The following is a 13554-nucleotide window of genomic DNA, read 5'->3' on the forward strand; positions in this document are numbered from 1 at the left end:
TCAGTGGCCCTAAGATCACATGGCTCACTAGAGAAGGACTAAATTCGTTGCTATGTCTCAGACAGAAGTTAGCTGATTTACAAGGGATTCCGGCCTCTTAACTTTGGGCTCTTTAGTGAAATTATAACCAGTTATGCAAACCTGTGACAGTAATTGAAGTAAACATTATTCATGCTTCCCTATCATAAAGGTTAATCAAATGAAAAATTACCTTAAATGAACCTCTTCTAAAACTCAATTTTTATTTTACAGCCTGGATCCACTGTAGCATTTGTAATCACTGTGCTCTTCCCGGTCATTCTTGCGAGGGCCCTAGAGACGGCTGCTTCATTTGCGGTGAATTAGATCACAAACGTAGTACCTGTCCTAACATCTCTGCAGCTACAAGAGTTAGCAAGTTAGTTGAATTATTTTGTTTATTAGAAGAAAAATTTCATTGTGTGATTTATACAGAGTAATCCACAAAAGTGTGCAATAATTGGAAGATTCGAAAGTGCTGAAGTAATTGTTGTATTGTGTGCATGGATTGGGGAAGGAGGATATGAAGATGAGTCCAAGAGCTTAGAAATTTATAGGTAAGACATGAAAATAACCAGAATATAAGGTAGAAAGTGACTAACTTTATCTCCTGTGGTTAGTGTGAAATTATAATTTGTGGGGCGAGAGTTCAGGCTTTATTGAAGGATCTGCTATTTAAGTCAGGACAGATTGGCTGTAGACACATGGTAGTGGGTAAGGCTGGAGCACAATCTCAGATGCAGTGAAATGTATGATTCCACAGTGGACACACTGGAAGATGAAGTTATTTCTTTTTTTTTTTTTTTTTTTTAATATATTTTATTGCGTTTTTACAGAGAGGAAAGGAGAGAGATAGAGAGTTAGAAACATCGATGAGAGAGAAACATCGACCAGCTGCCTCCTGCACACTCCCCACTGGGGATGTGCCCACAACCAAGGTACATGCCCTTAACCGGAATCGAACCTGGGACCTTTCAGTCCACAGGCCGACGCTCTATCCACTGAGCCAAACCGGTTTCAGCTGAAGTTATTTCTTTAAAGTAGATGAGACTTCAAAAAAAATATTTAGACATATTTTATATTTAAATATTTAAAGTTTAATTTTTACCTTCTGTTAATAATTTCCCTTCTCTCACCAATATTTGGTGTTGGTTATAACGCAGAGCAAAGTCATACCAATGACAATGGTATACTTAGAAAAACCATTGCTATTTCAACTGGGCTAACTTGAATGATTATACTTTTTTTTAAACTAAAAGGGATGATAGATAGGTATTGAGTCCTCTTGTTTTATTGATAAGAAGTTCAGATAGCCAAGTTTAACATTACACAAAAATTGAGATCAGGATCAAAGTTTGAGCTATCAGATGACTTGTGATTAAAAAAATATCTATTACCCTGGCTATGTAGCTCAGTTTGTTAGAGCATCATCCCATATATCAAAAGACTGCAGACTCAATTTCCAGTGAGGGCACATACCTAGTTTGCAGGTTCCATCCCCATTCGGGACACGTGGAGGAGGCAACTGATCGTTTCTCTCTCACATCAATGTTTCCCTCTCTCTATTCCTTCCTCTCTCTCTAAAATCAGTAAAATAGCCCAGCTGGTGTTGCTCAATGGTTGCGTGTCTACCTATGAACCAGGAAGTCATGATTCAGTTCCTGGTCAGGGCACATGCCTGGGTTATGGGCTGGATCCCGTGTGGGGCATGCAGGAGGCAGCCAATCAATGATTCTCATCATTGATGTTTCTAACTCTCCCTCTCCCTTCCTCTCTGAAATCAATAAAAATATATTGTAAAAAATAATAATAATAAAATCAAATCAATAAAATCATGTCCTTGAGCAAGGATTAAAAAAAGAAAAAAGTTATCAATTAGTAATAGAAGTATCCAGTTCTTTGGTACCTATGATTATACTAGTGGCCCGGTGCATAGATTCATGCACATTGAAAGGAAATTAATTAGAAGAAATATTTTAATATCACTCTTCGCCCTTTCTCTATAATAGAAGTGTCAACCAAATTCATGATCGACAATGACAGATCGGAACACATGCGTGTGATTGGCACCAGCGAGAGCTTTATATGTATTGCGCATGCACAAGTCAACTTAGCCTTTTAAATATATAGAATAAACTTGCTTAATTAGACCTGCTTTCTGATTTAGCTAAACTTTTTCCAGCCCAATGAAGCACCCCAACTTCTCTTTCAGGTAATTGTCAGCAACAAGCAGTAAATATCAACACAAAGCAGATTATTGTAGATAACACAGGGAGAACAAAGGGTAAAATATTTAACTGCAGCAGTGTTTGACTATATTCTGCACAGTGAGAAAACCTGACGTCATTTTCAAGGTCCACCATTTCTTCTTGTCAGTCGGGTCAAGTTTCTAAGCTTTCTAAATCTTGGTTTTCTGGCTAACGAAAAGAAAATAGGATTCTACCGAGTCTCCTATCTACCTACTTCAGGACTTCAGTGAGGATCAAATGAGATGAGGCACAGGAAAGGGCTTCACAGACATTTGGTTAAAGTGTAAAATGTTTGCTCCTGGCTATAAAGCAAGTTGTGTACCTGGGCTGAAGAAACTGCAAGTAGGCTAGTCTCTAGGAAGAGGAAGCCAGGCGTTGCTACGTGAGGTCATTACCTGGCGCTCACAGCCACCATTTCCTGGCTGGGCTGGGTTGTGGGCCAAATTTTGCGCCATGGGGTCTCAGCAGCATCGGCTGTGATTTGGTAGGGTGTCACTCTGGGGTGCTGGCGGGCCTATGTCCCACTTGGGGGAAGCTGAGTGTTGCTTTGTCGAGGCCAGGTCCATGGTGCCGTTTCTTTGTAAATGGCCAGTGTGCGTCACGGCAGCTCCTGTGTTGAGCGTCTGCCCCCTGGTGGTCAGTGCACATCATAGCGACTGGTTGGATGGTCGGAAGTACACAGCATATTAGCCTTTTTTATATATAGATTAGAGTTTTATTTATTGATTTGTCATTGGGAATTATTTTGTTCCATTACTTTCCAGCCATTTGAATTCTGCCTACTATTTAAACTGCCTTTTTTATCTTTACCAAATTTACTTTAAATAATGATTTCCACTAAGTGGATATGCTTTTCATTGATTCTAGAGAGAGGAGGAGAGAGGGAGAGGCAAAAATATCTATTGGTTGGCTCCCTTACGTGCCCCAACTGTGATTAAACTGCAGTCTGGGTTTGTGCCCTGACTCCAAATCAAATCCTCGAACTTTCGGTACATGGGACAATGCTCCAACTAACTGAGTCACACTGGCCAGGGCTGTGGTATTTTTAAAATTAGTTAAATAGGTGTACTGAAGAATTTTACAAAATATTTTTCTTAGGAGCCTTACAAAATAGAATACAACCTAATGAACTATTGGTTTGGGATTGTTGCACTATTTACAGTGTAATTCTGGTTACAAACAGTAGTTAGTAACATGCTCAGCCTTTGATTCTGTGATCTTAGGATCCATGGAAACTGAATTTGCATTTTGGTACTATATTGCAGGCTCTTCATTGGTTCTAAAATAGCCCTGGCTAGTCTATTTGGTAGTAATACATTGTTTTCATTGAGAGAAACCATCTTGTGTCTTCTAGTATTGCATTTTATCAAGTTTAATTCAAAGAGAAAATCCCTTAGGATGTAGTACTTCTCTCAGAGAAAACTGCTAACTGAACTCTTGTTAACAGTTATCTTAAGGTATTGCTTTAAAAAATTTTTATAATGAAATTGAAAATGCAAACCTTTTTTTGCAATAGAAAAAATAATTTTAATAGCCTTTTTAGCATAAATGGCATATCTTTTCATTTTACATATTTTATAGCTGCTCAAATTAATTGGCTTTCCTTTAGTACTAATTTTCCTTTGGTTTTGAATTAGAATGATGCTGGCTCCCTCTTGTGGTTAAAGCTCACTTTATCAGTTATATAAATACCTATAATTTAGAGGACAAATACTAGGTCAATTTAATTTTAAGGAAAAATAAGATAATTAATTGATTTATGCTTAATCATTTCATCACTGTTGAAAAAATTTATCTCTGGAAAGTTTTACTTATTCATATTACAAGTGAATGTTTTCGTTCTGTTCTTGTTTACTGTATTCTTTAGTGAAATCTGGTTCTTCTTATAGGAGGATCAGCCAAAAAAAATTTGTTTAAATTTTACATACAGGCATGCATAGCTTCATTGACTTTGCCATTAAGAGGTTATACTTCATTAAATTTGCAAAATCATCACTTATCAGGACATCATCCTACTTTTTAAAAAATGGCTGGAGTGAAAGGAGATTTATATAACATGCACAAAACAGTAAAAAAAAAAAAATGATTGTTTTATTTGCTTTATAATCTGGTAGGATACCCCAGTCCATAGTGCAAAATCTATAAATATGGAAAAACTTAGTTGTCAAGCAAAATTCCAAGAATAATAGTCATGGAGCTAGTGATAATAGCTAATATTTATTTAGTGATTACTATATGCTTAGCCTTTTGCACACCTAAATAATTTATAGTAGAGTATGCCATATTAAAGTCATTAAGCGCACAGGTTCTAGAATCAAGCTCATTCTGCCACTTCCTCACTGGATGATTTCATAGCCTCAATTTCTCACCCTAAAAAGTTGGGAAAGAAAGAGGAGGGTGATGTCTGCTTTGTCCCATTCTCTCAGCTTCTTTAAGTCAAAGATTATGCCCACTCATTTTTGTATTCCTAACACTTCGCATATATGCTGAATGAACAAAAAGTGAGGCCTGAATTTGGTTCATTGGGGAATTATATATAGTTCATGAAGTTTCTTTTACAGGTTTTGGTCCTGGGAAGATCAAGAATAAGCTTCTCCCTGGGGTTTGTTGTAGTTTAGGAGGATGAATCTAACAGTTGATGTTGCTGCGTAGCCATGGGAAGGTTTCAGTCTGCCAGGGCTGGCAGCCCCAGCTCCTCCGTGGTTCGTGATATGATTAATGGCATGATTCTGCTAGCTTGGAAAAAGAGAATGAACAGAGGCAATCTTTCTCAGCTATAGATTGCCTGTAAGTTAGTTCAGAGAGTACCAGAAACAAAGGATCTGTTTTTTTTTCTGGTGTGGTTTAGTGTTTTTAGAGGGTGAGTTCCAACTTGTTCATTTTGAAGTTAGTCTTCGAGAAGACGGAGACCGCAAATGTGGACATCCTGTATGGCACTTGTCAGGACTTTTAGATACCTACCAAGGCAAGGATATTAGCCGTAGGACTTAAAGATGAGCCTCTGTAACTGTTGCCAGTTTTTTCTGTTGTGCTATTTCATTTTATTCACCTCTGCTAACTGCCAGAATTTATCTGTCCTTTTTAAAAAAATGTAATTCAGGGATTTGGAGATTGAAGTGCTGAGTTGAGCAGTACAGTTGTAAAAACATATATAAAAATGAAAAAGAAACCCCAGCCAAAAAAACTCCCAACTTATTGGCTTAACTATTTACCTCTGTTGTGTGTTTGTCCTGAATAGATTGTTCTAAATCTGTAGTAACCATCTTTCAAGGAAATTTTTTCAAATAGTTTGCTTGGTCAGGCCTCTATCTCATTATTATGGTGTACGATTCTGAGGATTTATGCTTATAATACAGTAAGTTCTTTCCCGTCTGTTTTCTTATTTGGTTAGCTAGTTAATTAAACTTCAATCTAATTATTCACTGTGCTCATTCTACAAAATAATTTAGCACCTTGTTTTTCAGAGCTGTCAGAAAGCAGAAGCAGAGAAAAAGTAATAAGATGAAAATGGAGACCACTAAAGGACAAGCAATGAATCATACATCTGTTACAAGGAAGAAGAAAAGGAGAGAAAGAGCCCATCAATATCTTTGCTCTTAAATGTCCAGTGACTTGAGAATAAGAAAGATTTATAGTCCAACCTTTGATGCCATTTTCTGAAAGTGCCATGCTGGACTTAAATTCCGTCACTTTCAAAGGTGTGCACCGTTCTAAGCGAGATAATAGGCAGGTGGTATTTGCTGGTTTATAGGCCCACAGCAGTGTCTCTGGAGACCTGGTAAATTGTTCCATCCTTAGCTGGTTTACCAGCTCTGTCTCTCGGTGTCTTTTTTCTCTCTTTAACTCCCTTCCAAGCATATTATTTTAGCCTCTTTTATCTGAAAAGCATGTGTACAGCATTCTTTTGCAGAATCAGAAGACAATGAAAATCTGAGGTTTTGGTTACTACATTACATAAGAATATGTTAAGATAAATGTTTTAATTAATGTTAACATATTGTACAATGGCTTAAACCCCACTTGTAAAGAGAAGTACAATTTTTTTCAGACAGAATCTGAAAATGATGGAAAGAATTTTGACAAAGGAAGTGTAAAGATATAAAGATTATAATTATGGTTACATTATTATTAAATATTTATTTTTAAGTACTTTTTGCAATTGTCCTTTGATGGAATAGAAGCACCTAAATGTTTGTTGAATGAATGAGGTATTTAGAATTAGGACTTGCTCCATCATCTCGTCTTTTAACCTAAGCAGTAAGTTTCTCTCTTTATAAAAGGAATGCAGAAGGCAGAATAGTTTGGTGATTCAATCTCCTTATTCCTTTTTTGACTAACACTTCCTGGCATTATATCCTTGGCCAGGTTATTCACTATTTATTTTTATTTATATATTTACATATTTATTTCCCTTCAAGATAGATATTACTAATATCCACTTTTTACAGTTGAGGACATTGATTCTTGGGTATCTAAAGTAACAGTCTCATACTTTGGAAAGTTGGTAAAAGTGGTTGACTTCAGACATAAACATGAGAATCTACCTCCAGAGATTTTGCAGTTTACATTCAGTGATGTAAAGAAATTAGATGAAAAATAGGACTGATTCTTAGCAAGAAAAAGAGACACCGTTACTAGGTCTTGGGAGAAATTTGAGACAAACTTCTGGGAAGTCTTGCATGAGTGGATAGGCTGACGCTCTATCTACTGAGCCAAGCTGGCTAGGGCCATTTATGCTTTTTTTGAGGTGCTTAGCTCATGCCTTGTATTAGAACGCTTTGTGTACTTGTTTTCCTTGTACTTTTAGCTCATGGGTGGCAGGGGCCTGTGGGCATCACTTGTGTTGTGCATATGGCGATGCCAGACACAGCTGACTGCGGCACGTGTGATCTCTATTCCTCCCTACAGCCTTGGGAGGCATACGGCCAGGCTAACACATTCTTCACCCTTCAACTGGTAGCTGCTCATAAATACATATTGAGTGACTAGGAATGCCATTTAATATGCTGCTTTATGCCTCAGAACCCTAACTGCTACACGAGTAAGAAGCTAATATGCTCAGAGCTGCGTAGGTAAGGAACGCTTGCACAAAATGCAAAGGAAAATCCAATTTCACTGATTTGGTACAGTTTTAATTAGAACATTGGGGCATGGGTTAAATTACTTGGGGGTCAGCTAAGAAGGGCATTGCAATCAATAAAGTGAAGATAAGATCTCTACTATTTGATTTCAGGCGATTCAGTATAAATGTTAACTCAGCAAAACTGAGGGAAAGTAAGCAAGCAGATCTCAGAGCTCTGAGAGGTGAGTTTTATCCCATTAGTGGGACAGTTGAGATTTTCACACTGTTTAGTTGCTGCAAAGCCCTGCAGACTGGAAGTGTAGCATCTGGTGGTCTCAGCCTGAATAGATAGGCCAGCTTCTTCATTTGCAAATTGGAGGTGAGGAGTGAGAGAAAGCTAGAATAGCAGCCTAAGCATTCCACATGCTTAGAGGGCAAAGGAAACAAAGGTTCCTGCCTGTTAACGTTGCAATAGATGGGCCAGGTAAATCTAAGAAAATGCAAAGCAACTCTCATCCTGCCACCCAGAAATCAGCACTGTCACAGCTTCTGCGTATGTTCTTCCAGGGATAGACTCTTGTATAAGTAGCTATACAGACAGGTGCTCTAAAATTTCTCCCACAACAATGAAATTGTACATGCATATTATTGTGTGATACTCTTTTTTCATAAACATGTTCTTTAATATGTATTGTATTTTTAAAAAAACAAAAACCCACAGTTTCCTATGATTGGACATCTATGTTGTTTGCATTTTTTCACTACTGTAAATGACCCTATGATGCACATACTTACAAGTCTTATTTTCTTAGGGTAAATTCCTATATATACAAATACTGGTTCTGTAGCTCTTATTAGAACTTATTTTTCCAGGTGGGAGTCATATGAGCAGGTCTCTGAATTTATTTTCCAGAACAGCAACTGAAAGGGTTGTGGGAGACAAGCAGAATATCATGAATTGATATCATTTAGACTCCCTGTGCCAGGATGGAACGTCTCCCAAATGCACTTCATACTTAAAGCTACTCTTCGAGTAGTTCTGTCATATTAAACATTGTTGACTGGTTGTTTTGGCAGCATCTTCCACCCTCCCCATTGTATGCCTGTCATGGGATTTGGGGGAAGGATGACTGACATCCTTTCCAGCTCTTGGGGAGGGCTTTTTATTGGGCATAATTCCATCTTCCTTACTTGTGATTGAGTCCCGCTAAGCTCGTGACAGGGGTTGGTCTAATCACTAGGCCCAGGACTTTAATCTTGTGATTGGTGAAGAGGTGTTTGTTCTCCCTCTGAATGAAGAAGCATGTAGCTCCAGGTGCTGTTAGCAGTCTTCCAAGGGACCACAGGGGGGAACCAGCCTTATGGCACACACCCTCAGCTGGGTCCCTGGTGTATGAACTGCTGGATCTAGCCTGGCCTGAAGCCGGTTGGCCCTATTGCTGGACTTGCTATTTATTTGTACCAATACATTCTCATTATTACTTGTGCCACTTTGAGTCAGGGTTTTTTTTTTTTGCGTGTGTTTTTTTTTTTTTTTATTGCCTAATGAATGAAACTGTAGGACAGAGAGATTGTAACACTAACCTACATTTATTTCTCTTTCCAGCAAGTTTTGTCAATTTGCTTATTTTACGACTTCAAAATAGACCTCTCAAAACAACAGCTTTCACATGGCCTACACTAGCCCCACCCCACACAATTCCATCTTCCATCCCTCTGCTCAGTGATTCCCACATCTTGCTCAGGCCTTGACCTTTCCCCTTCCAACCTGCCTTTCCAGCTGCCATTGGCCACTACAGACTTTCACACCACTCCTCCACCTGATGTAGTCTTCACTGAACTCTTTTGCTCTGGTCCACTTTCTCCTCCTTCCCCTCATACCCGCACCCCTAACCCAACAACGACCAGTTTCTGTTCCCTGAATCTGTGCACCCAAATATCCCAACCCGTCTTGACTTTCATTCCCCCAATCTAATCAATAATCAGTGCCTGTTCTTCTACCTCAGAAATGTCTCTGGGATCTCCTCCCCACACCCAGCTTGTGTTCGTGCCACCTTTTCACCTCTCTGTAATACAGCATGACCCTTGTCACAGAATTAAGATCCTGAATAAGCAAAGAACCAGTGCTGTCAAAATACATCCCCCTTCCCCAGTGAACATGTTGGGAGCTGCCTGGCCCTTGAAAATTCCACCCCACATATTATAACACCTGGAAAGATGCCATCAGCATGAGCCAGCCCAAGTGATGTAGTGATCAAAGAAACAGCCTAGCTACCAAAAAGTTATTTCAAAAAACCTAGTTTTTGCATTTTTTCCTCAAGCACTAGCTAAGAGGATATGAAGAGCATGGAAATTCTTAAAGTGTATTTTCTCTTATGTTTCCTTCCTTCCTCCCCCCCTCCACACTTTAACATCTCCTGCCATTGCCTCCTTAAAAAAGCACCGATAACCGATCCCTGGGCTTTCCCCCTTGATACCGTGCCACAGAAGTACAAATAAACCAATTTGCAACCAATGTTGCAAAGAAACCAATTTCTTTTCCAACAGTAAAAGAAATGAAAAGGTAGATGGTTTCTACCATAGATTTTTAAGTTCCAGAATCACAGGATAACACTGTCACTTTCTCTTAGCCCAATTTTAAGTGGGGGAGCTTTTGAACACTTAAATGTGTCCTGTATAAGGAAGCATCAGGTGGGTTCTGCAGAGCCCGTGCCCCGTGTGCATTCCTTGTAGCCCAGATCTTTAGTGGATTCTCAAAAGGCTGTGGGGTAAGTCCTGGACGAGCCCCACAGCCCACGTTTATCATGGTGGGGTTCCTACTAGTAATAGGTTGTGAGGCTTAAATGGGATAGTAATCAAGATAGTTGTCTATGTCAGAGATTTCAGACGCGGGCCCTTCCACCTTGGCTGCAACTTGGTAACACCGAGAGTTTTAATAAATACTGGGTCCCATCCCGTATTCTCTCTTCACTGGGCTGGGGTGCTGCCTGGGCCCGGGAGGGTGTGGGGGTGTGTGTGTGTGTGCAAACTCTCCAGGAGCAGGGGTCGCCAACCGGTGGTCCGTGAGGTCGGAAAGGTTGGCGACCACTGACCAGGTGGAGCAACCGGACTGAACACGTGTTTAGAAACGGTCGCAGGAGGCGCCAGATGATCAGGACCTCAAGTTTGCGTGGTTTTCCGTCTCCTCCTCTTCGTCTCTAAGGCCTCACACCCAGAAACCAGTAACTGTCCATTCACCGACAGCAAGGAATTTCCCCGAAAACCGATAAGACCTGCGCACACCCGTGCACACACGAGCCTGGCCCACAGACGCGCCTGCGGTCTCGGCGCCGCGCCCCCGCCCCGCGTCCGGTCCCGTCCGCGCGCCCCCCCGCTCCCCGCGCGCGCCCGCCCGCGCGACCCCTCCAGCTCCGCGTCCGGTCCCGTTCGCGCGCCCTCACCCCGCTCCCCGCGCGCGCCCGCCCGCGCGCCCCCTCCAGCTCCGCGTCTGGCCCCGTCCGCGCGCCCCCCGCTCCCCGCGCGCGCCCGCCCGCCCCCTCCAGCCCCGCGTCCGGTCCCGTCCGCGCGCCCCCACCCCGCTCCCAGCGCCCGCGCGCTCCCGCCCGCCCGCTCCAGCCCCGCGTCTCGCAGCGCAGCGGCGCCCCCTGTGCCCCGCGCCCAGTCCCGCGCCCACGCCGCCCTCTTCCTCTCGCGAGGAAGCCCGGGCGCCGGAAGTGCCCGAGAGCGCGGCGGCGGGGCGGCGGGGCTGCGCGGAGGCGCCGGCGCGCCGCGGGCCGAGGGAGCGGGAAGCCGCCGGCCTCCTGGGCTGCCCCGGGCTTCTCGCCGGTACCGCCGCGGTCGGGCTCCCGGGGAGGGCGGGCGCGGGGCCCCTGCGGGCCTCCGACCGAGTGTCGTTGCAGAGCCGCCCCCATGCTGCGCTTCCCGACCTGCTTCCCGTCCTTCCGGGTGGTGGGAGAGAAGCAGCTGCCGCAGGAGGTCGTGTTCCTGGTCTGGTCCCCCAAGCGGGACCTCATCGCTCTGGCCAACACCGCGGGCGAGGTGAGTGAGCGGCCGCCGGCGCCCCAGCCTCAGTTTCCCCTCCGCGGGCTGGGCGCGCCACCTGCCCACCCCTCTCCCTTGCCGGCCGCTGTACACTTCAGGTGAAAGTCGAAGGGGCCGTGTACGGGAAAGAGAATGTATATACTTATTTTACCTATTTTGTGGCTAAAATAAGTTCTCACACAATCACACAGTCCTGCCTGCCCGTCTCGTTGGGTCATGTATTTGCGAACTGGGCTTTTGAGGAGCCCATCATGTGCCACTCACCCGTAGGAGCAGGTCCACAGGCCCTTCCCAAGTTCGCTTGCAGTTGAGTAGCAGAAGGAAGATGCGTTATTGTCAGACTTCAGCTGCAGATGTGCATGCGTGCACCTGCCCCAGAGGATGTGTTCAAGCATTTATGTTTTTGCCCACGTTTTGTATTATGTGCTGGATCGCTGCCGCCCGTTAGAAATACAGGGGGGCCTGGACTTACGAGTTAAATTCGTTCCCAGACGGAGCTCGTTAACTCAAGTTACTCTGTCAACTCAATGCAAAAAATCGGCTGAGAGACAGCTGGTATCTCAAAAAACTCGTTAGTCGGGACACTCGTAAGTCAAGGCCCCACTGTACCCTTAAAACAAGGGAGTGAAGTCTCACTGGATTCCTGGTGGGAGGTGCGTGAGTGTTAACAGCATGTCTAGTTGACAGGATATTCATGAGCTGCATCCTGGTTGTACCCAGCCTTCTGCTGAGAGGGCTCCTTATCTGGCAGCCATGTTGTAAGGGAACCTTCACCTGCGTATGCGTCGTCCTCTGGCCTTTTGGCAGGTGTCCTGGCCAGGTGAGGCTTGCGTTGTGTGCAGCGAGCTTGGTAAGTGGATGTAAGAAGGACTTAGGAGCCAGGGAGACTTAGCATTGGGGGCTCCAGCGCTGCGTTGACTGCCCTGCCCTTGTCTCCAGGGTACTGATGTCTCAAGGACCTTCCTCCTCCGCCAGGGAGCTGTGGTGATGTCATTGCTCCGGAGAGGAGCGCAGGTGGTACAGCCACAGCAGGAGGGGGGAGAGAGGTTTTAGGGACGCCAGTGCAATCAGATGGGTAGATGTACTAGTGGGCACTTGTTGCTGCTGTTGTCTCAGTGAGAAGAAGGGGTGCTGTTCAGGAGTGAGGATGGACTGTGAGAAGTTTGAGGAGAAAAGAGAGGTGTGACAAAGCCGACAAGGCAAGTGGATGAGGGAAACCTAATGGGATTGCTGGTCGGAGCCGCACGAAACTAAGGGTCTTGCAGTTGGAGGGAAACTAGTGAGCATGGTTGTGTGTCTCTGCTGTTCTTTTGGCTACTGGGGTGCAGACATGGTTGGGTTTAACCAGGGATGTCGTTTTGCAAGTCTGACGAAGCAAGAGAGGTACAAGGGAAGTATATGCAAGAGTGAAGTATATGCAAGACTGTAATGATGAACCTTGGGTTCTAGCCTGATTAAGTAGGGAAGTGAGCGCATGTGTGGAGTGAGGGACACTGAATAGGTGGTAGAATCCATGGATTGCGTGCCTTGGTGAGGTTGAAGAATCAAAGCTGGGCGTAAGTAGGGATGAGCTGGAAAGAGAGAGGCAGTGATGGAAAGGGGAAGGTTTGAAACTGAGCTTGTTGGAGCATTTGTAGCTTTTGGTAATGACAGGGTCAAAGGTGTGGCCCTGGGAGTTCCTGAGGTGAGGTGGAAGATGTGATCATTGTAGCACAGATAGTTGAGAACTGAAAAGCTATTGAAATTACTAACAGTGAGGATGAGTAAGTGGTGTTGGAAAGTACGAGTGAGCCAGGCAGGAGTCCACGCCTTCCAGGAATGAGGGGAATGCCTTGGGGTCTCTAGATCAGCGGTCGCCAACCGGTGGTCCGTGGGCCACTGGTGGTCCGTGAGGTCTGAAAGGTTGGCCACCACTGCTCTAAATGACTGCAATTAAAGAGGGATAGAGGATGATCTGGTCCGACTGCATAAAATTAAAAGTTAGAGTACTTTGGTGAAGGGAAGAAAAATCATCCAGAAATGGTATTGAGCATCAAGGATGAAACCTACTTCGTCTCCTAGCCCAGCAGTAGTACAGGGGATGCAGGAAGTCAAATGGCCGCCACCTGAGAATCCTGCAGGGAAGCAGTGTCCTCAGGTGAGAAGCACATTTGAGAAAAGAACGAATTCCAGAGGGAGCAGAGG

The 13554-nt window shown here is 43.8% G+C and overlaps 2 protein-coding genes across 7 annotated transcripts in view; both read left to right on the forward strand.

The window, feature by feature from the left end:
* The window catches only part of ZCCHC4 (zinc finger CCHC-type containing 4), a 44140-nt gene extending 37724 nt beyond the window's left edge, over window positions 1–6416 (forward strand). For both annotated transcript variants that reach the window (XM_036330425.1, XM_036330435.1), the window contains 2 exons: window positions 253–397; window positions 5732–6416. In XM_036330425.1, coding sequence (XP_036186318.1) covers window positions 253–397; window positions 5732–5867 — 281 coding nt within the window. In that variant the 3' untranslated portion in view covers window positions 5868–6416. The remainder of the gene's footprint in view (window positions 1–252; window positions 398–5731) is intronic.
* Window positions 6417–11028: 4612 nt separating this feature from the next.
* ANAPC4 (anaphase promoting complex subunit 4) overlaps window positions 11029–13554 on the forward strand; it is a 34551-nt gene continuing 32025 nt past the window's right edge. For 3 of the 5 annotated variants that reach the window (XM_036330487.1, XM_036330505.1, XM_036330514.1), the window contains exon 1: window positions 11239–11367. In XM_036330487.1, the coding sequence (XP_036186380.1) occupies window positions 11239–11367 (129 nt within the window). Of the gene's footprint in view, window positions 11368–13554 lie in introns of all 5 variants that reach the window. The other 2 variants (XM_036330477.1, XM_036330496.1) reach the window with 2 other exon arrangements.

The sequence above is a fragment of the Myotis myotis genome, unplaced genomic scaffold, assembly GCF_014108235.1.
Source record: "Myotis myotis isolate mMyoMyo1 unplaced genomic scaffold, mMyoMyo1.p scaffold_m19_p_1, whole genome shotgun sequence".
Taxonomy (NCBI): domain Eukaryota; kingdom Metazoa; phylum Chordata; class Mammalia; order Chiroptera; family Vespertilionidae; genus Myotis; species Myotis myotis.